A 21,465-nucleotide genomic window follows, 5' to 3' on the forward strand; every position below is an offset into this window, starting at 1 on the left:
ACAAATTAAGTACTTATCATTAGTTATCCGTATGTGGTACGACAAACAGCATACTGTGTTGTTATAATTAACAAACTTCTGCAACAGAATTAAAATTTAAAATCGTACACACTGAGTACAGTTAGATAGGTACCTATACAAAATATCGGCCATAGTCCGAAACAGTCAGAGAGTTTTTACGTGTTTGCAGATTAGACGTATACCTACACAAAATAACAGCCATTGAATTGTTCACTACTGTTATTAATCGCCCTTGCTAAAATGTGAGCAGACAAGAGTATTCCAACAGAAGGCATACAAATTAAGTACTTATCATTAGTTACCCGTATGTGGTACAACAAATACCATACTGTGTTGTTATAATTAACAAAGTTATGCAACAGAATTAAAATTTAAAATCGTACACACTGAGTACAGTTAGATAGGTACCTATACAAAATATCGGCCATAGTCCGAAACAGTCAGAGTGTTTTTACGTGTTTGCAGATTAGACATATCATTAGTGCCCAGTATTATTAACTAAAAAATTTGGGTGTTGCTACCGTTAAAATTAGAGCTGGTTTTAAAATGCTGTTACTGTTTATTGTGGCGCGTGGCGTTGATTTCTTAAAAGGTATATTTATTGATTAGATTGAGCCTTCTGGGCACCCTACACCATCGGGCGACGAGCTAGCCCCCATTTTTTATTTGTAAATATCTGTATATAGATATGTTTCTTTACTTTAGTTATATTCTTTTTTGTATTTTATGCGTTTTAAGAAGTTAGTTTATATATTATATAGTAAGTATTATTGTACAATTTTATAAAATATGAAACTAGTTATGTTGATGAATAAACAGGAAAAATGAGACAACTATTTATGTCCAGCCCAAGCAATGACATAGGCATACTTCAAATACATATACTTTTTATATGTATTAAGATTTTACATGAAAATAGTTTTAGAAATACAATTCTTAACTCATACAACTTAATAAAGCAAACGGCATAAAAACACAACATTAATAGCCATTTTGTACAACTTAGTGTATATCCATATTCGCAAATGTTAAAAGACATAACATAACGTTAAATAATGTTGCTTAAATCGAATTCCAAAATTGTTGTGTAAAGTATGCTGCAGAGTTAAGGGGCTCCCCGCGGTTTTCATCGATTATTGACTAGTTTTGAATCCTTACCCCTACATTTGCACTATTAGTAGAGGAGATATAGCCTTTGGGGTCATAATAATTCCCACAAAGACGGGGTTTGATTTTTTTAGGTCTTTGTGTGTATCTTTTTGACATACTAAAAATCTAAAAAAATATACCTATGCAAAATACGTTTTTTTGATCGCCAAAACTTTTAACTTTGAAAAATTAAAATAAATATTAAAAATCGTGCGTGGTATCAAATTACAGGAAATTACACGCTAATAAACTTTATGGCATTGATTTTGTAAAATAATAAAATAAAAAACAAAATAGTGACAAAAAACCGGAATTATTTTTCAATGTAGGAAATATTTTTATATTTATTGATAACTATTAATTTTACACATTAATATTCGTTTTATAAAAGAAAAGCACGTTTCATTATTAAATATCTTTAACTATATTAATATAGCTAATATAGAAAATAGGTTGCGTATTAATATAAAAGGTTATTGAACGCACCTCAAAGGAAACAAAAAAAAACGAATTTACCATAGAGGTCGTTGCAGAGCGCAGTAAGGTCGTAAGTACTGTACTCGAATGGAGGGAAAAAATTACTATAGAACGTATTGAAATATCTGATGCTAGAAAATCTAGAGATGCCAAGGATTTATAACATTACTTAAATTTTTGGAAGTCCATTTGATTCACACTGTGTAGAGCTACACAATATTTCCACTGGGTTAGTCGATAGCCAACACAAAGTAACAGCAGATGAAGCCAATTCTATTGGACTCGATATTCCATCCAAACTGACTGAAAAAGCTTTCAACAATGTTACCCTGGGTAAAAAGGATCAGGCTGTCACAATGAAGATTTAAAAAAAAAAGGTCTTGTTATTCACGGAGCTATTAAGCACATTGATTTAGGATTACTCACTCAGAGAATGCTGGTATCTATAGGGAGCGTGCATGAACTGTAGGAGGCAGCACATGAGCCGTCAGATTTTTGGCGCGAGGCGTAAATGTGACGTTTATTGTTCAGATGTAGCCCACAAGATGGCAGAACCTACTATGCACAAGAAAACACGTGACGTGTAAATGTACATGTTTATTGTTCCGATTCAGGCCACAAGATGGCAGACCCTCCAACGCGCACGGTCCCTATATCTGTTAATCCTGATCTTCAAAATTTAAAAGATAATTTCAATTATGAATTATGTGTGCTGCCTCCGTCTCTATTTGATACAGAAACTCAGTTAATGAGAAAATGTGACAAATCTACATTGGCTTGAACTTTAGATAGCATAGGAACTATAAATGACGATTCACCTGATGAAACATCTTATGTTCTTGATGGAGGTGCATTGCTACACAAGTTACCATGGCCAAGAACTGGAACATTTGGAGATGTGTTAGAACTGTATCATATTGCCAAGCAATATAAAGATAAAGTTGTGACAGTTGTGTTTGATAGTTATACCACCTTCAGTACAAAGGATGTAGAGCATCAGATATGCACAAAACAATCATCAGTAGCAGTGAATTTTAATGTAAGCTCCCCACTTCTTATTAGCAAAGGACCTTTTCTTTCTATGTAATAGTCAAAACAAACAGTGCTTTATAACTATGCTTGGCATACACTTGGAAGCAAATGGTCATTCCGTGATTCATGCTAGAGACGATACTGACACTGTTCTTGTAAAAACAGCACTGACCTTGGCGGAAGAAAAGCATGTAACTGTTGTTGCTGATGGTGATGACACCGACATTCTTGTACTTTTGATTTATCATAATACACGAGATATTTCTTTGCAGTTATCTTTGTCCAGTGATAAAAACGTGATATTAAATCGATGCAACGTGCACTTGGTGTAAACGGATGCAAAATAATTCTCTTTTCACATGATTTAACTGGATGCGATACCACAAGCTCCTTATTTGCTAAAAGTAAATCAGCAGCATATCGTCATTTTTGTAAATGGGAAGATTTTAGCATTTGCGCTACTCTATTTGGATCAGAAAATGCAAACAGAGCGGGACTCATAGATATTGGAACCAAGGCGTTGGTATCATTAGGGTAATTCCGGGGTAGATGGCCATAAGGGCGAGATGGCCAATCGAAATATTTCATGGTTCTACGGCTAGATGTCGCTAGTTTTTGTTTTAGTTCGTCGCGCGTCGTGAGTGGGAGCAAGGGTACGGCAAATATTTTGGCAAAAAAAAAGAAGAAGTAAGTAAAATCTGTGTTAATTGTTTTGACAAGTGAAAATATTTCAAAGGAGGTTCATGTTTTAACTTGTGGTGATGTTAGTTTCTCATAATATTGGTGTTTTTTGTTTTTATTGCAAAGTATACGGATGTCGTTATGTTCTAACCTCAAAATTATGCAGATCGAGTTTTGACTTGTTTTCTTTTTAGGTGTGGTCATCTCTCCCGGAAGAAAAGGAGAGATGGCCAGATTAAGTCGGTATGTCATGGCCATATGGCCATCATACACTGATGGTGCAATAATGATGCCTTATTCAAATAATTCATTTTTTTTTAGATGCCAAACAAGTACAAGAGAAAAGCAGTAGCTGTCAGAGGTAATTGGTCAGAACTTTCACTTAAGGCTGCTATTAGTGCTGTGAAAAATGATGGATTATCCGTGCGAGCGGCGGCTATCCAGAACCAAATACCACGAAAAACGTTAGAAAGAAGATTGAAGAAGAATAATGATAAAAAGGGGCCTATGGGACCATCTTCTTTGTTTGGAAAAGAAAATGAGGATAAACTGGTAGCTCACATCAAAGCATTGCAAGCTAAAGGTTTTCCATTGACAATGACGGATGTTAGAAGAATAGCTTACGATTTTGCAGAGCAATTACAATTACAGCACAGATTTAATACAGAAACCCAGAAAGCAGGATATGACTGGTTGCAAATGTTCCTAAGTAGACACATAGATATTACACTTAGAAAATCAGAAGGTGTATCATTGTCCAGGGCCAATGCCATGAATAGAACAGAAGTAAATGCTTATTTTCAACTTCTAGAAAGCGTTTTAATACAGGATAATGAGATGTTAGCACCAAATTGTGTATTTAACATGGATGAGTCAGGCTTGCAGTTAACTCAGGTAAACAAAACAAAGGCTATCCGAAGGCTGTCGGATAGCAGTGGCGATGTCCCCCTTGCCATAATATCGAAAAACAAGAAGAAAAAGAACTTGAAAGGGGAGGATAACTATCGTGGATGCGGAGAAAATTATTACGAAACTCTTCTTGTTGAAGATTGGCTCCAGTGCACGATTTGTATGTTTTGGGTTCATGAAAATTGCACCGAATTCGACGATGCATACTCCAAATGTGGCCAGGAAAAGAAGAAGCGTCTCAGGACCAAAAAATAAAGACTGAAGACATACAATAATTTAGAGTTAGTTTATGGCCATCTTTCCCATAATGGTATGGTCATCATACCCAGATACCCCGGGAGAGATGGCCAAATGTGTTTTTTTTTTTAAACGATTTTTCAATATGATCTCAAGAGAAAATATTTGTGTTTGTTTAATTATCTAACGTTGATTGTTCAAAGTTTATAAATAAATAAAGATTTCTTTGATTACTCATATACTTTTTTTTTTATTACGTTCTAAAAAAACTATGGCCAACTACCCCGGAATTACCCTATACGGTGGAAATCCAAAGACAGAGACTTTGAATCTATTGCGTTATAACCTCTACTTGAAAAAAATCACTACGCCCACTACGGCCAAAGCAGAATTTAATATTGCAAGATTGCTGAAAGAAGATGCTGCTGTCCATCATCTTCTCCACGTACATTTACAATGTCTTTATTGGAAAACTATGGACACCAATATTACTAATCCCGTAGAGCAGGGTTGGAAAAAAAGTAGAAAACCAACTCCAGCCCATAACATGCCAATTGAGCCCTGCACTAGAGTTTTTATTAAATATACTATGTTTTAACTGTTCTGGTAGCGATTGCACCAATAGTGTAAAAAAGAAACTGATTTAGAAGAAACCGAAGATTACTAGATTTAGATTTTTATATTTCATTTGTATTTTGATATTATATTTATAGAAATGTATATTTCATTTGTGTTACGAAATACAATCCGCTTATCTAAAATAATGATTTTGAATACTGCATTTTTTTCTTCCACCTATTTATAATTTCTTTATATTTTCAAAAAATTAAGGCTTTTTTCTCCATGTCTTCATGCATTCTGCCACGGCATGGGAGCCTGGGATCCGCTTGACAACTGATCCCAAGATTTGGCGTAGGCACTATTTTTTACGAAAGCGACTGCCATTTGATCTTTCAACCAAGGTGGCCTTAAACTAGGCCTTGTAGGAAGTAATAACACCATGTAATTTCCTGTGATTTGATACTACGCACGATTTTTAATACTGTACGAAAATGTTCAAAGTTAAAAGTTTTGGCGGTCAAAAAACGCATTTTGCATTGGTGTATTTTTTTAGATTTTTAGTATGTCAAAAAGATACCCACAAAGGACTAAAAAAAACAATCCCCATTTTTGTGGGAATTAGTATGACCTACCCAATACAAATTTTCACACGTCTCCTGTACTATATAGATAGAATTATAAGACAAACGGCTATCAGTTCTTCTATCTTTTATCTCCATTGTGGTCTGCGGGATTTTGAAATAAATTAACACCTATTTTTTATATATTTTTTTTTAACAATGTAAAAAAAAAACACTTTTTTCGTTACTAGATTGCTTTGAAGGATTTTAAATATACGAAATCTACACATTTAGGTTCGTCTTTGGCATCTCTAAAAACTGTAGGGCTAAGATGGTCGGCTCTTTATAATCAATCACCATGCCTGTCACGTTCTAACAAGTATGTAAGCGCGAAAGTGACGGGCATAGTGACTAGTGATAAAAATGAAACCATGATGCCACCGCTGGTCAGAGATTTTAATTTTAAACTTTAAACTAATTAACATGAAGTTATGGCCAATAAACCAGTTTTTTTGGCCTAAAATTGTTCAACTTTGATGCCAAATATCTCGAAGACAGTGAACTTTGTTGAATAAAATAAATAATAACAATAATAGTGGGGGCGAGTCACCATCTGCCGGAAATAAAATTGAATACCGTTTTATTAGGCAGGCAGGCGTCCGGTTTTTTATCCCATAGCCCAGTATTTAGTTCATCGCTTTCACCCAATAGCCCAGTTCATTTTAGATTCCATTAACTCTCAAATAGCCCTTACACCCTGGCGGGTGCTGCCTCTGTGTGCGTCCCATGACACGGGCAAGGGCAACATCCGCTAGGTGTACCCCTTACATTTCATTAAAGTGTCAAAAGGGACTCTACGTGTTGGCTTCGGCTCCGCGCACGCCTCCCAAAGGTCCGGAACACCATTGTTCCGTGATGGGAAAGACATACAATAATAGTATAATATTTTATAAATATGTTGTTTTTCTTAGTTTTTCGCAACTGTATTAAAAAACGTCGTTTGATACACGTGCTGAAATGTCATTCTTCACTCGTCCCAATACGATACTCGTGAAGTAATGACATACTTTCGCACTAGCATCGAAATGTACTATTTTCATACTAAACTGAACTGTCACCCTATACATGAGTATTACAGCGCCCTCTTGACAATGATCATATATTTCTGGTCGGGCTTTAAATAATATGCATTTACTCCAAATTTGCCTTACTGTACCCCAGAGCTTTGTTTATTCATGTTTATAGCTAATATATAAAGTACAATCTAATTAGCATTGGATTAAGTTTGAATAATAATATTGCATGGGTGGATAAGTGAACATGACCTCATCTAACGCCACAACTATAGACGCGGAGGCAGTTCAAGAAAGTTTACCGAATGCACTACATGTATGATAATACCTTCGCAAAAACCCCGAGTTACTCATCGACCAAAGCCAATTTTGACTTAATAGTTCCACTTGCTGTATCCGAATACAATTAACGCCATATTCACCAAAATATACCTTTGAACATACGCGACTAAGTCTATATCTGCAAAAGCACGCATATTACTTAGAACATAACAAAAAATCACTTATCCACACGGCAAACATATCAATAGGAGATATTTGTTTCTTACTTATAAACTGTATACAACTTTGTACAGTTCGCATTAAGTTCAACTTATCATGAACGCATAAGTCGTTTGAAGCGTTATGTTATGTATGAGGCAACGAACCAAACACAATCTGGTCTGGCTACTGGTCAGTTGAGCATCTGCACGGAGGCCGCGCGGTCAGCGCAAGTCTGTGGCGCATTCCTTATAAATACTTAAATGCACATAAGTGTTAATGAACTGTGCCTAAGTGAAAATGGTACCAAAATGGCTTATACCGGCGTTGGCTTATTTGTGTTTCGTGGAAGGACGTAAGTAAACCTGTTTTATAATATATATAATAATAATAAAATAATTCAGCCTATATACGTCCCACTGCTGGGCACAGGCCTCCTCTAATGTGCTAGTCCCCACGCTAGCCCAATGCGGATTGGGGACTTCACATACACCTTTGAATTTCTACGCAGATGTATGCAGGTTTCCTCACGATGTTTTCCTTCACCGAAAAGCTAGTGAGTTTATAATATATATATATTTAATAAATCTTGTGTCATTTAAAGAAAAAAGATTAAAGATTAGATTTAGATTAGAGAATTAAGATTAGAGGTTCTTTTTTCTTTAAATGACACAAGATTTATTAAAATAATCAGACTTTATGGAAACGTAATATGTTGTGTTCTGGAAGGAAAAAACCCTCTTCAAAATTATTATTTTAAACCGCAAAATGACGTAATTTTCAAATAGGTACATACTTCGCCGTTGTGGTTATCCCATGGTTCTCCTTGTTACAGAAGTCCTTCTAATTACAAGGTATTTCAAATGCATTAAGGAATCAGGAATACTCTGATATCGCTGCTAATCTCCTAAAGAGAATTTGATAAAGACAAACTATTAATAGCTAATTGAATTATAGGTCGTTTATAAGTAACGCCGTAAGAGTTGGAGGGCTCTAAATGAATAGCAGTTCGACCTTGTTCATACATATGTATGAACAAGTATATGTTTATAAAAACAAACTTTAATATACATACATAGGTAGTACCTACAAAAAGCAAAACATAATAGTGCTGCATATGTATAAATTGAATGTCGCATACGCATGAATAGGTGTGTCTGCATCGAGGAAAATGATAAAAGATTATTAAATACCTAAATGTCAACTGGTCATGGCCAAGTAGTTATTAACATAAATAAGCCGGAACTGTTATGATTGTAAACTTTCAAAATATTTAATTAAAAATACAGCTTTCAGGCTCCACCATTCGGTGAGAAGGCCAAGTATGATCGACCGTATACGCCACAGAATTGTCCATTTAAGGAGAGGTATCTGAAATATGTACATATATCACAAATATTCAAAAAGCTTACATCGACACGCTAGCACTAAATGCCATCCGAAAACATATATAACAGACGGAACGGGTTACCTATTAACTGTTTAAAATAATGTATCTTCTGCTTTTGGAATTACAATTAAGAGTTGGAATTACAATTACAATTCTGACAAAATATTGGCACAAACAGTGACACAATTCTATACTAGGGTGGTCCAACTTTGTATGGAGAAAAATACGTGTAAGTATAATACATTAAATTTTTATCTCCACAAGGCTCCCTTTATTTTATTATGAAATAGTATTCTATATGCCAAATTTGAACTTATTTGCTAATGATTTAGTGGTCGCTATGATTTTGTGATTTGCAATAATCTTATACAAACAAAAAAAACCGGACAAGTGCGAGTCGGACTCGCCCACCGAGGGTTCCGTACTTTTTAGTATTTGTTATTATAGCGGCAACAGAAATACATCATCTGTGAAATTTTCAACTGTCTAGCTATCACGGTTCATGAGATACAGCCTGGTGACAGACGGACGGACGGACGGACGGACGGACAGCGAAGTCTTAGTAATAGGGTCCCGTTTTACCCTTTGGGTACGGAACCGTAATAAATACAAATTAACCAAAAAGTAAAATTTTCGATCGGCATATTTTGTACATAGTTACCTTTAACTAATTTAATAACATCTGCAAAGCAGAATTATATTACGTCACTTCATTTTTCAGATATAATTTTATATTAACCATGTAGTTTCCCTATTGTACAGATAGCATCGCACACATTTAAGAGTAACTATTTCGATTAAAACTGTGAAAACCAACTTCCGCCCACTTCCGCTTACTGGTTACCTGCGTGCGGCGACCGCTGCGCTCTTCATTCTTTATTTGTGCGTGGTAGCGTCCACACGTTAGTCTAGTTGTCGAACACTTCGGCACAAGACCACATTTTTTATAACGATTTTCGTTGCCTACTATGGTGTTAGCTGTGAGATTTCATTGAATTCGTTGTGCAATATACATATATTTGTTTTTAAAATCGTTGTGCAATCCTTCAACTTGAAGAACATACATACATCCTGGAGGTTAGTCGAGAATTAACACGATGGAAAAAAACATCCTGGAGGTTGGTCGTGAACCAACACGAAGGAAAGTCTGTTCATATTTCGAACACCGATTTCGCCCGGGGGTTGGTCGTGAACCAACACGAAGGTATAAGATCGGATAACGCACAACGAAACAAAGGAATAAATCATCCTGGGGGTTGGTCGTGAACCAACACGAAGGAAAGTCTGTTCGTATTTCGAACACCGATTTCGTCCGGCGCGGCGATTGCTCGTGAACCAAAAGATCGGATAACGCACAACGAAACAAAGGGCCTAGACATTCATATTGGTGCATTTTTCATAATACCCATATATTTTGTGGTAAATTTATTGCCTTAAAAATGGGAATCATGTTTTGTTATAGAGCCGAGGGAGGCTTTCTTTTTATTTGATTTTAGATGGCCCAACACTTAAAATATATCCAAATTTTACTTACACCTAACCGATAGTACGGTATTAAATGAAAAAACCGGCCAAGAGCATGTCGGTCCACGCTCAGTGTAGGGTTCCGTAGTTACTCTTCCGTCACAATAAGCTAACCTGGAGCTTAAAGTATAGTAAATTGTTAACCAAGGGATGAAACGGTACCTTTCACCCGAGTTAAACAAATAGGCAATTTGCATAATCAGTACCTAATTAAAGTAAGTCTTTTTACTATGAAGGGAAAACTTTTTGCGATAACTCAAAAACAGCTAAACTGATCATTTCCGCTATAGTTTTCATTTAATGTCTTTCTTAAGCTCTACTTCCACGATTTTTTTTATATTTTTTGGACCTATGGTTCAAAAGTTAGAGGGGGGGACACAATTTTTTTTTCTTTCGGAGCGATTATCTCCGGATATATTCACTTTATCAAAAAAGGTTTTTGAAAACCCCTATTAGTTTTGAAAGACCTTTCCAACGATACCCCACACTCTAGGGTTAAAGCGAAAAAAAAAATTCACCCCCACTTTACGTGTAGCGGAGGTACCCTAAAAAAAAATTTTTTTTTAGATTTTATTGTACGACTATGTCGGTTTTATTGATCAAAATAAATCCCTAGAAATTGAAAATAAATAAATTCTGATCAAAATAAATCTTTAGCACCTGAAAATAAATAAATTCTAGCCATTTATACACGGCGATTAACTTATAATATAATAATTTGAAATATTAAACTATAATATAAATATCTCATACCAATGCTACTTTATATGAGTAACAGCCTAACTGCAAATACAGTAGGTCAGACAAATAAAATAAAATACTAAAACTTTCCGTTTATCACCATGGTTAACATTAACAAATAATTTTCACCCGAATGACTTAAGTATTTTACTTCGGACTAAGAAAGATATATGTTTTTAGTGTCTCACTATGATGTTTTTTAACAATATATTTCTAATGTTAGTACGGTGTATACGTAACGTACAGTAAATAAAATAAAAATCCTGCGGTCATTGGCATGGCATATAAATTGGGAAGTTTTTTTTTCTCTTTGGGACATCCCGACGTCCATGTGCTAGTTAGGAGGAACGTCTTAATTTAAACCAGATACTCAGACAGCCAAAGCTTATATCTCTAAACATCTACATGGTTAATATAAAATTATATCTGAAAAATGAAGTGACGAAATATAATTGATGATCAAACGAACTTCTTGAAGTGAAGTTCGATCGATATTATATGAGTCACTTCATTTGAAGATATAAGTTTTGGTTCCTGCCTTCTCTAAAAATAATGAAGAGCGCAGCGGTCGCGCACGCAGGTAACCAGTAAGCGGAAGTGGGCGGAAGTTGGTTTTCACAGTTTTAATCAAAAATAGTTACTCTTAAATGTGTGCGATGCTATCTGTACAATAGGGAAACTTTATATCTTCAAATGAAGTGACTCATATAATATCGATCGAACTTCACTTCAAGAAGTTCGTATGATCATCAAATATTGATAGGTCAATAAATTTTCATACGTTTTTGTACAGCAGAATTATTTCATTTAATGATGTTTAATTGCTCTAAATTTTGGTATGGATAATATCTGTGTATTTTGGACAATGAAGAACCTTGTGAAATAATAGAACTGAATTTTATTGGACCGCCCTATTCTATACTTATGTACATTATTAGCACTTTTATTCCGATCCATAAAACACACTTTCGGGTTGTTTTAGTCTCTTCATTAGGTTAAATTTACAAAATGTAACTAATAAGGGTTGGTTTTTTTAATAGCAGATTTCGCACGTGCATTTAAGCACCTAAATTTTAAACCTGATGAACACGACTGATCAACTTAGTATTTTAAACTATGTCATAGCTCTGGCAGAGGATCACAGTATAAAAAAGAGAGACAGGTAATCTTAGCTGGTAATGTAAATGGTGGTTAGTCAGACATACTTTAAGATCTATCTATTGACAGGTTGAAAAATAAATGTATTTTTATAGAATCACAATGCTCTACCGCTGACAACAAGAGGGGCGACTGCAAGAGTATATTGGAATGCCCCCCACTCAGGGCAATTGTGAACAAACCACGCCTGACGCCAGACGAGATGAACTTCCTCAAAAAGTCAGCATGTGGATTCATCGACACAATACCTAAGGTATACCCAATACAATATTTAAAAACACTAAGCAAAAAAGGGATATCTTCTTAGCTAAATAGATATTTGTATTGTACCTACTCATCTCTAGTAGGTGTGAATCTAACGGGTTTAATAGTTCTTGGATGGCATTGAATAAAAAAAAATGGGCGATTAAAAAAGTAAAAAAAAAATTGAAATTGACAAAGATCTTGCAGAATGGATAGATTTGGCCTTGAAAGTGATATTTTCTTTTCAACCACCTTTCTGTCATTGTATTACAGGTTTGCTGTCCATCAGCCACTGAACAAACTCCTTCTCCTCCACCTGGGCCGAAGACTTGTTTTACACCGGAGGGGAATCAGGGCCAGTGTATGAGTGTTTTCAATTGTGATCACATTGCGAAGAGGTTGCAGTCCCCTACGGTCAATGCTGAAGATCGAGCTTATGTCAACAGCATTAGGTAAGATTAGTGCCTTTTTTGTTTAAATACTCAAAATGTTCCACTTTGTGTAGCATAATCACTTATATAAGGAATAATAACAGCATAAACAAGTACAAGCATATGTCTCTATTTCTAATTATTTGGAACACCACTTAGATAATAAATATCGCTTTTCATTTGGAAGGGTAACATGCCCTAGCAATGTTAAGATCCCTATTAGTGTTTTCAGTAAAGGGCATAATTATATTTAGGCTCTCAGCACTTGGCGCGTAAGCGTAGGCGTCGCGTAAGCGAATCGTAAAAAGGTTACGAGTACGAGCCGCGTAGAGTTCTGGGCACCAAGCGTCACGTAAGCGTATGTAATCGTGTTATAAGTGAAATCCTATTAGTTCTTCTTCTTCTTTGTCAGGGGCTATGTAAGGCTCTACAGCCTATATATCACTGCGACCATTCCTGATCTATTGTGATCGCCACCTACAACTCTCGATCCAAACCTGCAACTTCAAACATCTGCAGGATCTTCTTGATCTCGAGAGACCTTAACTCCTCCGGACGTAATATGTATCTGCCTAGGATTGAGTCACGAGTGCGCATTAGGCAAGGGCACTCTGCGAGGATGTGCAAAGGCGTCTCCTCTGCCTCCATACAGAGTCTGCACCGCCCCATGTCACGTTTCCCCATAGTGAGCATGTGCTCATTCCCGCATTGCCCAGACATTTAGACCGCATTGCCCAGTAAGCACCCTTACCAAGTTGCGCAGTTGGTTCCTAGACAGCGCTAAGGCGTTAGAGGCCGCCTTTTTGCTGAAGGCCTTGATAACCGCCTTGGAATGATTCAAGCCTGTAGTTTCTCTCCAGAGTTGAATGGTTTTGTAGTGACACTAGGTCTTTAGGGTGAGCATCCTATTAGTTAAAATCATGGCGTCACTGGCGTCAGATGTCTTCGGCGGATGTATCTACGATCTTACATTCTCGTCAGATGAAGATTTTTTTATTGTTTGATTATGTTAGAAGTTTTATTTTTTACGCGTGTATTACGCTACGCCTGTCGTAATGACGACAGAAATGTCATACGCTACGCTACGACGACGCTTCATGTGCGGACTCGTTTGAAGTTGTAGGTGGTCGTAGTGCTCTCGTTCTACGCACGTATTACGATACGCTTTCGCGTCTCTTACGCTTACGCCGTGTGCTGAGGGCCTTGCTGCAATTCTGCATTTAGTGCAATACTAGGTGAATTAGTGAAATGGGTGGCATACGATTAAGTGTTATTTCTTATACTGATAGAAAAAGGCATCGGAATAATTTGATTTTATCAGGCATTAAAGGCAATCAAACGGATACATTTGGTACCTAAGTAACTTGTCTGGTCAGTGCAGTGGTCATAAGATAAACGCTATATGCATATATATATATTATATTGTACGTCTTCTGGTGTCTAGATGTGTAAGTCCAAACCCTGGTTTCAACGTGTGCTGCGGGCCACCTCCAGGGCCACCGCCGCCGACCGGTCTGTGTCAACCTTCCACGGCACCGCCCGATCCTAGAACTGAATGTTGTGGGCTGGACGGAAGCAGTGCAAACAAGATTACCGGTAAATTAGAGTTGAAAAGAAAATACAAACTCTTAATCAACCAACAAATGCTGTGATGATCTGATGATTCATTTAAAAAAAATATTAGGTTTTAACAATAACCTAGGTTTTAACAGCAAAAGGCCGAGTTGCCGGATATGAATACCGAGTCATCGCAACCACGCGATAACCGATATGCAAATAGGTTTATGGAATCCCTTTGACGTAACAATTTACGATAAAACAGTAAATATAACAAGGAAATGCTTTATTGGAACACTTAAAGTATTCTAATTTGAACTATTGTGAAATGTGAGTCGTGAGTCACACTAACATTTAAACAAGCACAAACCATTTACAGTAATAGTTTATTTTCAACGGTATTCCTATGTTTTCAATTATTTACCTTATTCCAGGCGGAACCGCAACATCAATCGACCAGTATCCATGGCTGGCGATCGTTGAGTACAAAAAGGACAACAAGATCAAGCTGCTTTGCGGTGGCGTGCTTATTTCCGGGCGTTATGTGCTCACGGCGGGTCACTGCGTGAAGGGGACAGTGCTCGATGCAGGGACACCGTAAGGCCCCTTATATACACTAGCGTTTGTTTTACGCGAATACAGCGTTGGCTGGAATATGACATTGTCGTTATTATTCTCGCCATCCGTGACGCAATAGTATTTTATGCAACAGTTGTATAAGAAGGGTCAAAAAAGGCGAGTGGCGTGAGTTACAATGTGAGCCGGAGCCGAAGGCGTAGGCGAACATTGTAAAGGAATACGCCACGAGCATTTTTGACCTACTTATACAACGTTGCATACAATATTTTTCCTAAGAGTCAACAAAAATAAATCTTAATTTAGGTAAACTAAACAAAGCAAAAGTATATAGCCAAGACGCGCGAGCATACCTTGTTACGCGCCCGGCCCGCCCCGGGCCGCGGCCGGCCGGTCAGCGACACCTTCTCGTAACTCATGAGGCCCTGGTACTTGCTACTTACTAAATTAAATTTTTGGACAGTTTTTTCTCAATTTTGGCCACCGTAGCCTACGGAGACTAACAAGCAACGCTAAGCGGTCTTCGTAGTCTATGGGTGTTGCAATATTACGGGTGTCACATGCGTGTTTCTGACTTGTGAAGTAATTATTTTTACTATGCAACCAAATGAATATTTTGTAAGTTGGCAGCAATGCACTTAGTTTAAAACTGTATTCGTTTTGGTTTTGTTAGGTTGGTAGCCATTAATCGCAGTAACGTTTATAGCGATTAAAAGCACAAGAGCTTTTATGAGGAATAGACAATATAGACTTTTCTTGAAACCTTTTATGTATGTTCTTATATTCGTGTTAATGAATGCATAAATGACAGATAACAGTAGAGGAGTAGGAAAATTAGTTTTCGCACATCCTGCAGCAATGGTATGGTGTGCGTAAAGAGCAAGAATTAAGGTCGGTTTATATCTGCAGACATTGACAGTGCCAGTCAAGTGCCGTGCATTTTTTTCTACAGTTGTCTGTCACCGTCTGCGTCTGCCGTGTAAAGATAGATATGAAATACGTTAATAGACACTATATAGAAGAATATTACTTTGCAACCTTAAAAGCTACTACGCACGCCACTTATTGTATTTGTAAGCTTAGCCTTAATTAACTAAAAAGTATTTTAGGAACTAGTAATCGGCTTTGCATTTGTAAATCGCTAAATATAGCAAGATACTAGAAATATGTTCTACAGCTTAGGAATATAAATACCACCATATTTACAAACGAAACGATACACCCGGTATGCAGGCAAGCACCCATAGCGCAACGTCAAACTATAACCGATCCGCAATATAAAATGATAACTTTTATGTTTAGAACAAATGTGCGTCTGGGTGAATACGACACATCGAATAGCGGTCCCGACTGCGTACCCGTAGAAGGTGGAGAACCGGGAGATATGGACTGCACCACGGACCCAGTCATCATCCCTATTGAGCACATCATTCCCCATCCTGAGTACAATCCACGTAACCCGCTGAGGAGACACGATATCGCTCTGCTGAGACTTTCAGAACTTGCACCCTATACAGGTACACACTTCCTTTGGAATATTCCCTTAGGTTCTGCACAAGTATACAACAATATTCATATGTACGAACAAGTTTCCTAAAATTGCCTTTAAAGTCAAGTTTATTGTGGATGAAGCAATTACAATCGTATTCTACAAACTGACCTAGGTAAAGTTTAAAAACTTCTCTTTGACTCTCAGATTTTATTCGGCCGATCTGCCTGCCAACGAGGGATATAAGCTCCAGCATACCGTCCTCTGGCAGGTTATTTGCAGCCGGTTGGGGAGCCATCAATGAAACACATTCTAGCAGCAAAGTTAAGCTACACGTCGACTTGCCTTACATTAGCCTTGAGGTAATGTATTACGTGTAAGAATAGCGTCACTTTCATCCAAATTCTACGTACTTTACCTAAAAACAAATAACGTAATAAGCAAGGACACAATGCAACTTCGCAAGATTCCATTGCTGTTGATTCGATTTCACCTGCACGAATCGCTAACTACCTACTATTGAAGGTTATTTACGTTATTTCATGTTACTAAATGAACAGAGTACCTATTAATAAGTACGGTTAAAGAATAAATTATCAAATACATTTTATAGTAAGTAATGTGGTAATTAATTAATCTAAAGTGTAATATAATAAAGTTTTTGAAAACGGTTAGCACGAGAAAAATACAATAGCTATATTTCGTACAGTCAAGGTATTAAATTTAGATACGGACAAAGTGCCAAAATGTGTACACACTACCTAAATGCATGGGCAATAAGAGCGATATTTAATACCTTGACTGTACCAAAATTACGCAACTCCTTAAAATTTGGAACTTTCGTTATATCATAATAGTACATTTCGATGCTAGTGCGGAAAGTATGTCATTACTTCACGAGTACCGAGATATCGGGCCACGAGCCGTAGGCGAGTGGCAAGACTCGGGAGGAGTGAAGAATGACATTTCCGCACGTGTATCGAAGGACGTTTTTTAATACAGTTGCGAAAAAATAAGAAAAACAACAAGTACTTTTTTATGCATGTTCTATAAGACAGAAACAATTGTAAATATTATAGTATTATTATTACCAAAGTATCGTTATTTACGATTATTTGTGTATCGTATATATAAATTGTTTGAAAACACTATCAAATGTTGCCTTTGGAAACTTAAAACATTCTTGCAGTAAGAAAAAACGCCTCTGCTTTGACAGGCGTTTCGGCAGCTATTCCGTTCCATTCAGATAAACTTAATAAGAACGGATTTTCAATATTCAATATTTAAAAAAAAAAGTGTTATAATGACGAAGAGGTAATTAATAAAATATGAAATATGTTTATATTTATTATTTTTACATTAACAGTAGGTTTTTATGTTGATTACGACTTTTAAAGGAAACTAACATTAACACTCATCAATAAGTAGTCATGAATTGGAACAAGTGGAAAAGTAAAAAGCACTAGTTCGCGAAATCCAACTTTCCGCACGCTAAACAGCTACGTAAAGTAGCACTTTTTGAGCAACTGTATTAAAAATACTATTACCATTTTACTGTTACAAATCTATTATAGATCTATTATATTTGATACATATCAGGAATGTCAACCGGCCTACAACGTGCCCAAACGCCGTGTCACTTTGTGGGGCGGCCAGGTGTGCGCTGGTGGCGAGAAAGGCAAGGATTCCTGCAAAGGGGACTCAGGAGGGCCTCTCATGTACTCCGAGGGATCCACGTTCGAGGTGGTTGGCATCGTCAGTTTCGGCCCAACGCCGTGTGGACTGGAAAATATTCCTGGAGTGTACACCAAAGTGTTTGAATACTTGCCATGGATTAGAAGCAATATTCAGCCTTAATTTTAGACTGACTTTAAGAATAAGAACATTGATGCCATAACATTGGTCAACATTTGCATAATTAAAAAAATTACTATAGCTTATCTTTGAGTTATCTTGTCCTCTAATAAGCGGCGTACCGATGGCCAATACAATGTAAAGGTCAGGTGCTATGATTGCCCTTAAGATATAGGTACGAACTCGAGTGCATGCTAAAAATTCATAAATGAAATTGAAAGTGAGTTAACATGATTTCTGTAAAAACAAATGAAAAATGACTTCACGCGTCGACAAAACTACAGAATACGTGATAACGCCACTACGCCCCAAATAAAATTAACCTCACCCCTTGGCGGCAGATTGACAGAATCTCACTTCGATACAATGACGGAATGTTCAAAACTTATTGTAAATACCATTGTACGGGTGCTTGTCAATTACAGTAAAAAAAATAACAACTTTTTGACCCTGACAAAGGATTATTTGTAAAAAAGTTTTAAACAAGATAAGCTTTATGCTCTCTGTCCTTTGGCTTATGCCCTATTGATTTTCCGACAAACAATACGCCGATTTTCGATTCGCCGACAACGATTCGCAGACGGGTTCTTTGGCCGAGTAACGATTGGCAGAATGTCATTACGCATAAAAGTCGTTTGCACGAGTAGTCAATACGCAGAACATTAATACGCATATTTACTTTTCGTAGAATAATCATTTAGTAATTGTCACGATTACCCGAGAAACTATTGGTCGAAACACAATAAATGATTATTTGGCATTAATATTGATTAACGGTTCTATCGATTTCGATGAAATTTGCTATATGGGGGGCGAAAAATCAATCTAGCTAGATTGTATCTCTGGGAAAACACGCATTTTTGAGTTTTATATGTTTTACGAGCGGTCTCCCAGATATTTAAAACCTATATTGCATAGGTACCATCGCCCACACTGTTAAGGCCACGTTCACGCGGCGACTATTCGATTCGATATTTTCTCGCATACGGTTTCATCGTATACGGGACGGCCATTCACACGGTGCGAGGTCCACTCGGTTTTTTCACGTATGCGGTCTCCCCGTATACGTGACAGCCGTTCACACGGCGTCTATTATCTGCCACCACATCATCAGTCGTTGAGTGCACGCCGACATGGATCCCCGTATGGATAAATAACTCGATCGTAATCGGCAATCCGTCCTCCATTATGACCTTAGCAAACGACGTTCCAAACACAACTGCCGGCTGCCTACCCCGCGCGCGTCTCGTATACGAGAAATCAGTTTGTCCGTGTGAACGAACTAACGTAAACACAAGCGCCACTGAGCATCGCGTTCGATAAAATCGTTCCGACAATCTCGGGTTCCCGGTGCCAAGACCCTACGGTATACGGTAAAAAAATTACTCGAATATGAGATTTTCTCGTATAGACGCCATGTGATCGATTTTCAGAGTTGCCATACAAATTTTGCTGCCACTACGATATTCGATAAAATCTCGTAGACGATAAACGGGAAAAATGACGCCGTGTGAACGTAGCCTAACTGTTCATCGGGGACCTTATTACAAAAGGCATAAGGTTCATCGGTGGACACTTAAGAGTGTTGCTGTTTGTACAATACCTATGCTTTTGTTCATATTTAAGTTAAAAATTTATTCAAACCTAAACTAGAAGTAATCACGGTATAAACGAACGGGTAAAAACGAACTGCGTTTCGTTACAGCTAAATGTGAACATGATTATTAATTCAAGCAATTGTGTGAGGTTTTTAGTCTATCAAGTATTAGAAAACATAAAAATTCTGAAAATTTAGTACAAACAACTGTTTGCATTTATTGACTGCCGAAGGTTTTTTTACACATTTATTGAATGTAGGAATGGGAGCCCTCTTTGAGAAGGGCTCCATAGACCTTCCAACAAATCCCATGCCATTTTCGGTACATTGCTGAATAAGTAGAAGCAAAAAATTTTATAAATCGACTTCATTCCCAGAAGGAGGAGGTGCTGTATTCGGTTGCGGCTATGTTTTTTTTTGTTCACCGATTCCTCCGAGACCCGTGGTTCGATTTGAGTAATTATTTTTTTATTACCTCCAAAGTGGTCCCATATTAATCTGGTTTTGATCTGATCATGGAATCCATGAGGAATTGAGGGAACTCCTCAGTTTTTAATGGAATGTGTATGGTGATTTGGATGTTTTCTTAAGAAACTCGAGCATTTTCTCTCGAAAGCCACCAATTTGATGTAGTGCAACTGTAGGCTTACCACGAGTTTGACACTAGATATTCGTTAACGTCTTAATAACTTACTTTTTATACATATACTTAACGCATCCTATACTTAAAAAAGGATAAATAATATTTTATTTCATCCTTTTTGAGTTCGTGTTCTTTTTTCTAGTAAATTTTTTTTTGTTGAAATAACCATGTATAAAATGTGAAACGTTATTCGACTAAACATTCCTTAAACGAAAAGATTACTCTGCCAAATGAAAATCGTGTAATAATAGTTCTGCTAATTTACACAGAAGCGAACTGTAAATAAATAGTGTAAAATAAATTAAATGTGTAAATAAATTCGATTTCGAAACGTGACGTACGCGTTTGCGTTAAGTCTCATTTTGTATGGGTTTTTGAACAGCGCGCCAAGCGGGACGTTTTGGAAAGTCAAAAATCTCATACAAAATGACACTTAACGCAAACGCGTACGTCACGTTTCGCTGTCGAAAATATTTACACTAGGGGTACTGAACTGTATGTGAACCAAGAGTTTGCGTAACGTTAGTCTACCAAAAGTTTCATCTACAAATTAATCACTCTGCGAAACGATATTCGGCGAATCGTAGTCTGCGAATCGATAATCTGCGAATTAATTTTCGGAGAATCACTAGGTACCCCCTTTGGCTATATTTATAAGATTTGTGATACATACTTGGGAATTGCACATTTGTCAAACTAATAGGAGATTGCAGAATGAACTGATGCAGTAGGTTAACAACTTAATGAGATTAATTGATGATTAAATAATAAGCTTTATTATGTAGTTTTTCTTGATTACCTCATTAATAAAATGATACTAGGAATTATCGCCATTCTTTCAATTAAGATTGGATAGAAAACCACTTGGCTGGCGTTAGCAACGTTAACCCCGTACTGTTTTTAGGGTTCCGTAGCCAAATGGCAAAAAACGGAACCCTTATAGATTCGTCATATCCGTCTGTCTGTCCGTTTATGTCACAGCCACTTATTTCCAAACTATAAGAACTATACTGTTCAAACTTGGTAAGTAGATGTATTCTATAAACCGCATTAAGATTTTCACACAAAAAAAGAAAAAAAAC

General features: G+C 36.9%; 3 protein-coding genes across 8 annotated transcripts in view; 2 read left to right on the forward strand and 1 right to left on the reverse strand.

Annotated features, from left to right (window-relative positions):
* LOC133516185 (protein MTSS 1) overlaps positions 1 to 21,465 on the reverse strand; it is a 293,191-nt gene that overhangs the window by 97,386 nt on the left and 174,340 nt on the right. The window lies entirely within an intron of this gene.
* Positions 3,209 to 4,801, forward strand: LOC133516195 (uncharacterized). The gene has a single exon (XM_061848990.1). It carries the CDS (start codon positions 3,682 to 3,684, stop codon positions 4,522 to 4,524), a length of 843 nt encoding a protein of 280 aa, XP_061704974.1. The 5' UTR covers positions 3,209 to 3,681; the 3' UTR covers positions 4,525 to 4,801.
* Positions 7,360 to 21,160, forward strand: LOC133516190 (phenoloxidase-activating enzyme-like). 3 transcript variants are annotated; one of them, XM_061848982.1, is made up of 8 exons: positions 7,360 to 7,535; positions 12,089 to 12,246; positions 12,510 to 12,688; positions 14,112 to 14,263; positions 14,659 to 14,821; positions 16,103 to 16,317; positions 16,497 to 16,651; positions 17,889 to 21,160. In XM_061848982.1, the coding sequence occupies exons 1-8, from the start codon at positions 7,481 to 7,483 to the stop codon at positions 18,144 to 18,146; spliced, it is 1,335 nt and encodes a 444-aa protein (XP_061704966.1). In that variant the 5' UTR covers positions 7,360 to 7,480; the 3' UTR covers positions 18,147 to 21,160. The 3 variants fall into 3 exon arrangements, with proteins under 3 accessions (XP_061704966.1, XP_061704967.1, XP_061704968.1); XM_061848983.1 differs by lacking the exon at positions 7,360 to 7,535 and adding an exon at positions 8,420 to 8,547; XM_061848984.1 differs by lacking the exon at positions 7,360 to 7,535 and adding an exon at positions 8,617 to 8,799.

The sequence above is a fragment of the Cydia pomonella genome, chromosome 3 (assembly GCF_033807575.1).
Source record: "Cydia pomonella isolate Wapato2018A chromosome 3, ilCydPomo1, whole genome shotgun sequence".
NCBI lineage: Eukaryota > Metazoa > Arthropoda > Insecta > Lepidoptera > Tortricidae > Cydia > Cydia pomonella.

Excerpts from the sequence above, each read along its gene's own strand:
- LOC133516195 (XM_061848990.1), top strand. The coding sequence starts at position 3,682 with ATGCCAAACAAGTACAAGAGAAAAGCAGTAGCTGTCAGAGGTAATTGG.
- LOC133516190 (XM_061848982.1), top strand. The coding sequence starts at position 7,481 with ATGGTACCAAAATGGCTTATACCGGCGTTGGCTTATTTGTGTTTCGTG. Across the intron at positions 14,264-14,658 it reads CAGTGCAAACAAGATTACCG|GCGGAACCGCAACATCAATC; the intron begins GTAAATTAGAGT and ends ACCTTATTCCAG. Across the intron at positions 16,318-16,496 it reads AGAACTTGCACCCTATACAG|ATTTTATTCGGCCGATCTGC; the intron begins GTACACACTTCC and ends TTTGACTCTCAG.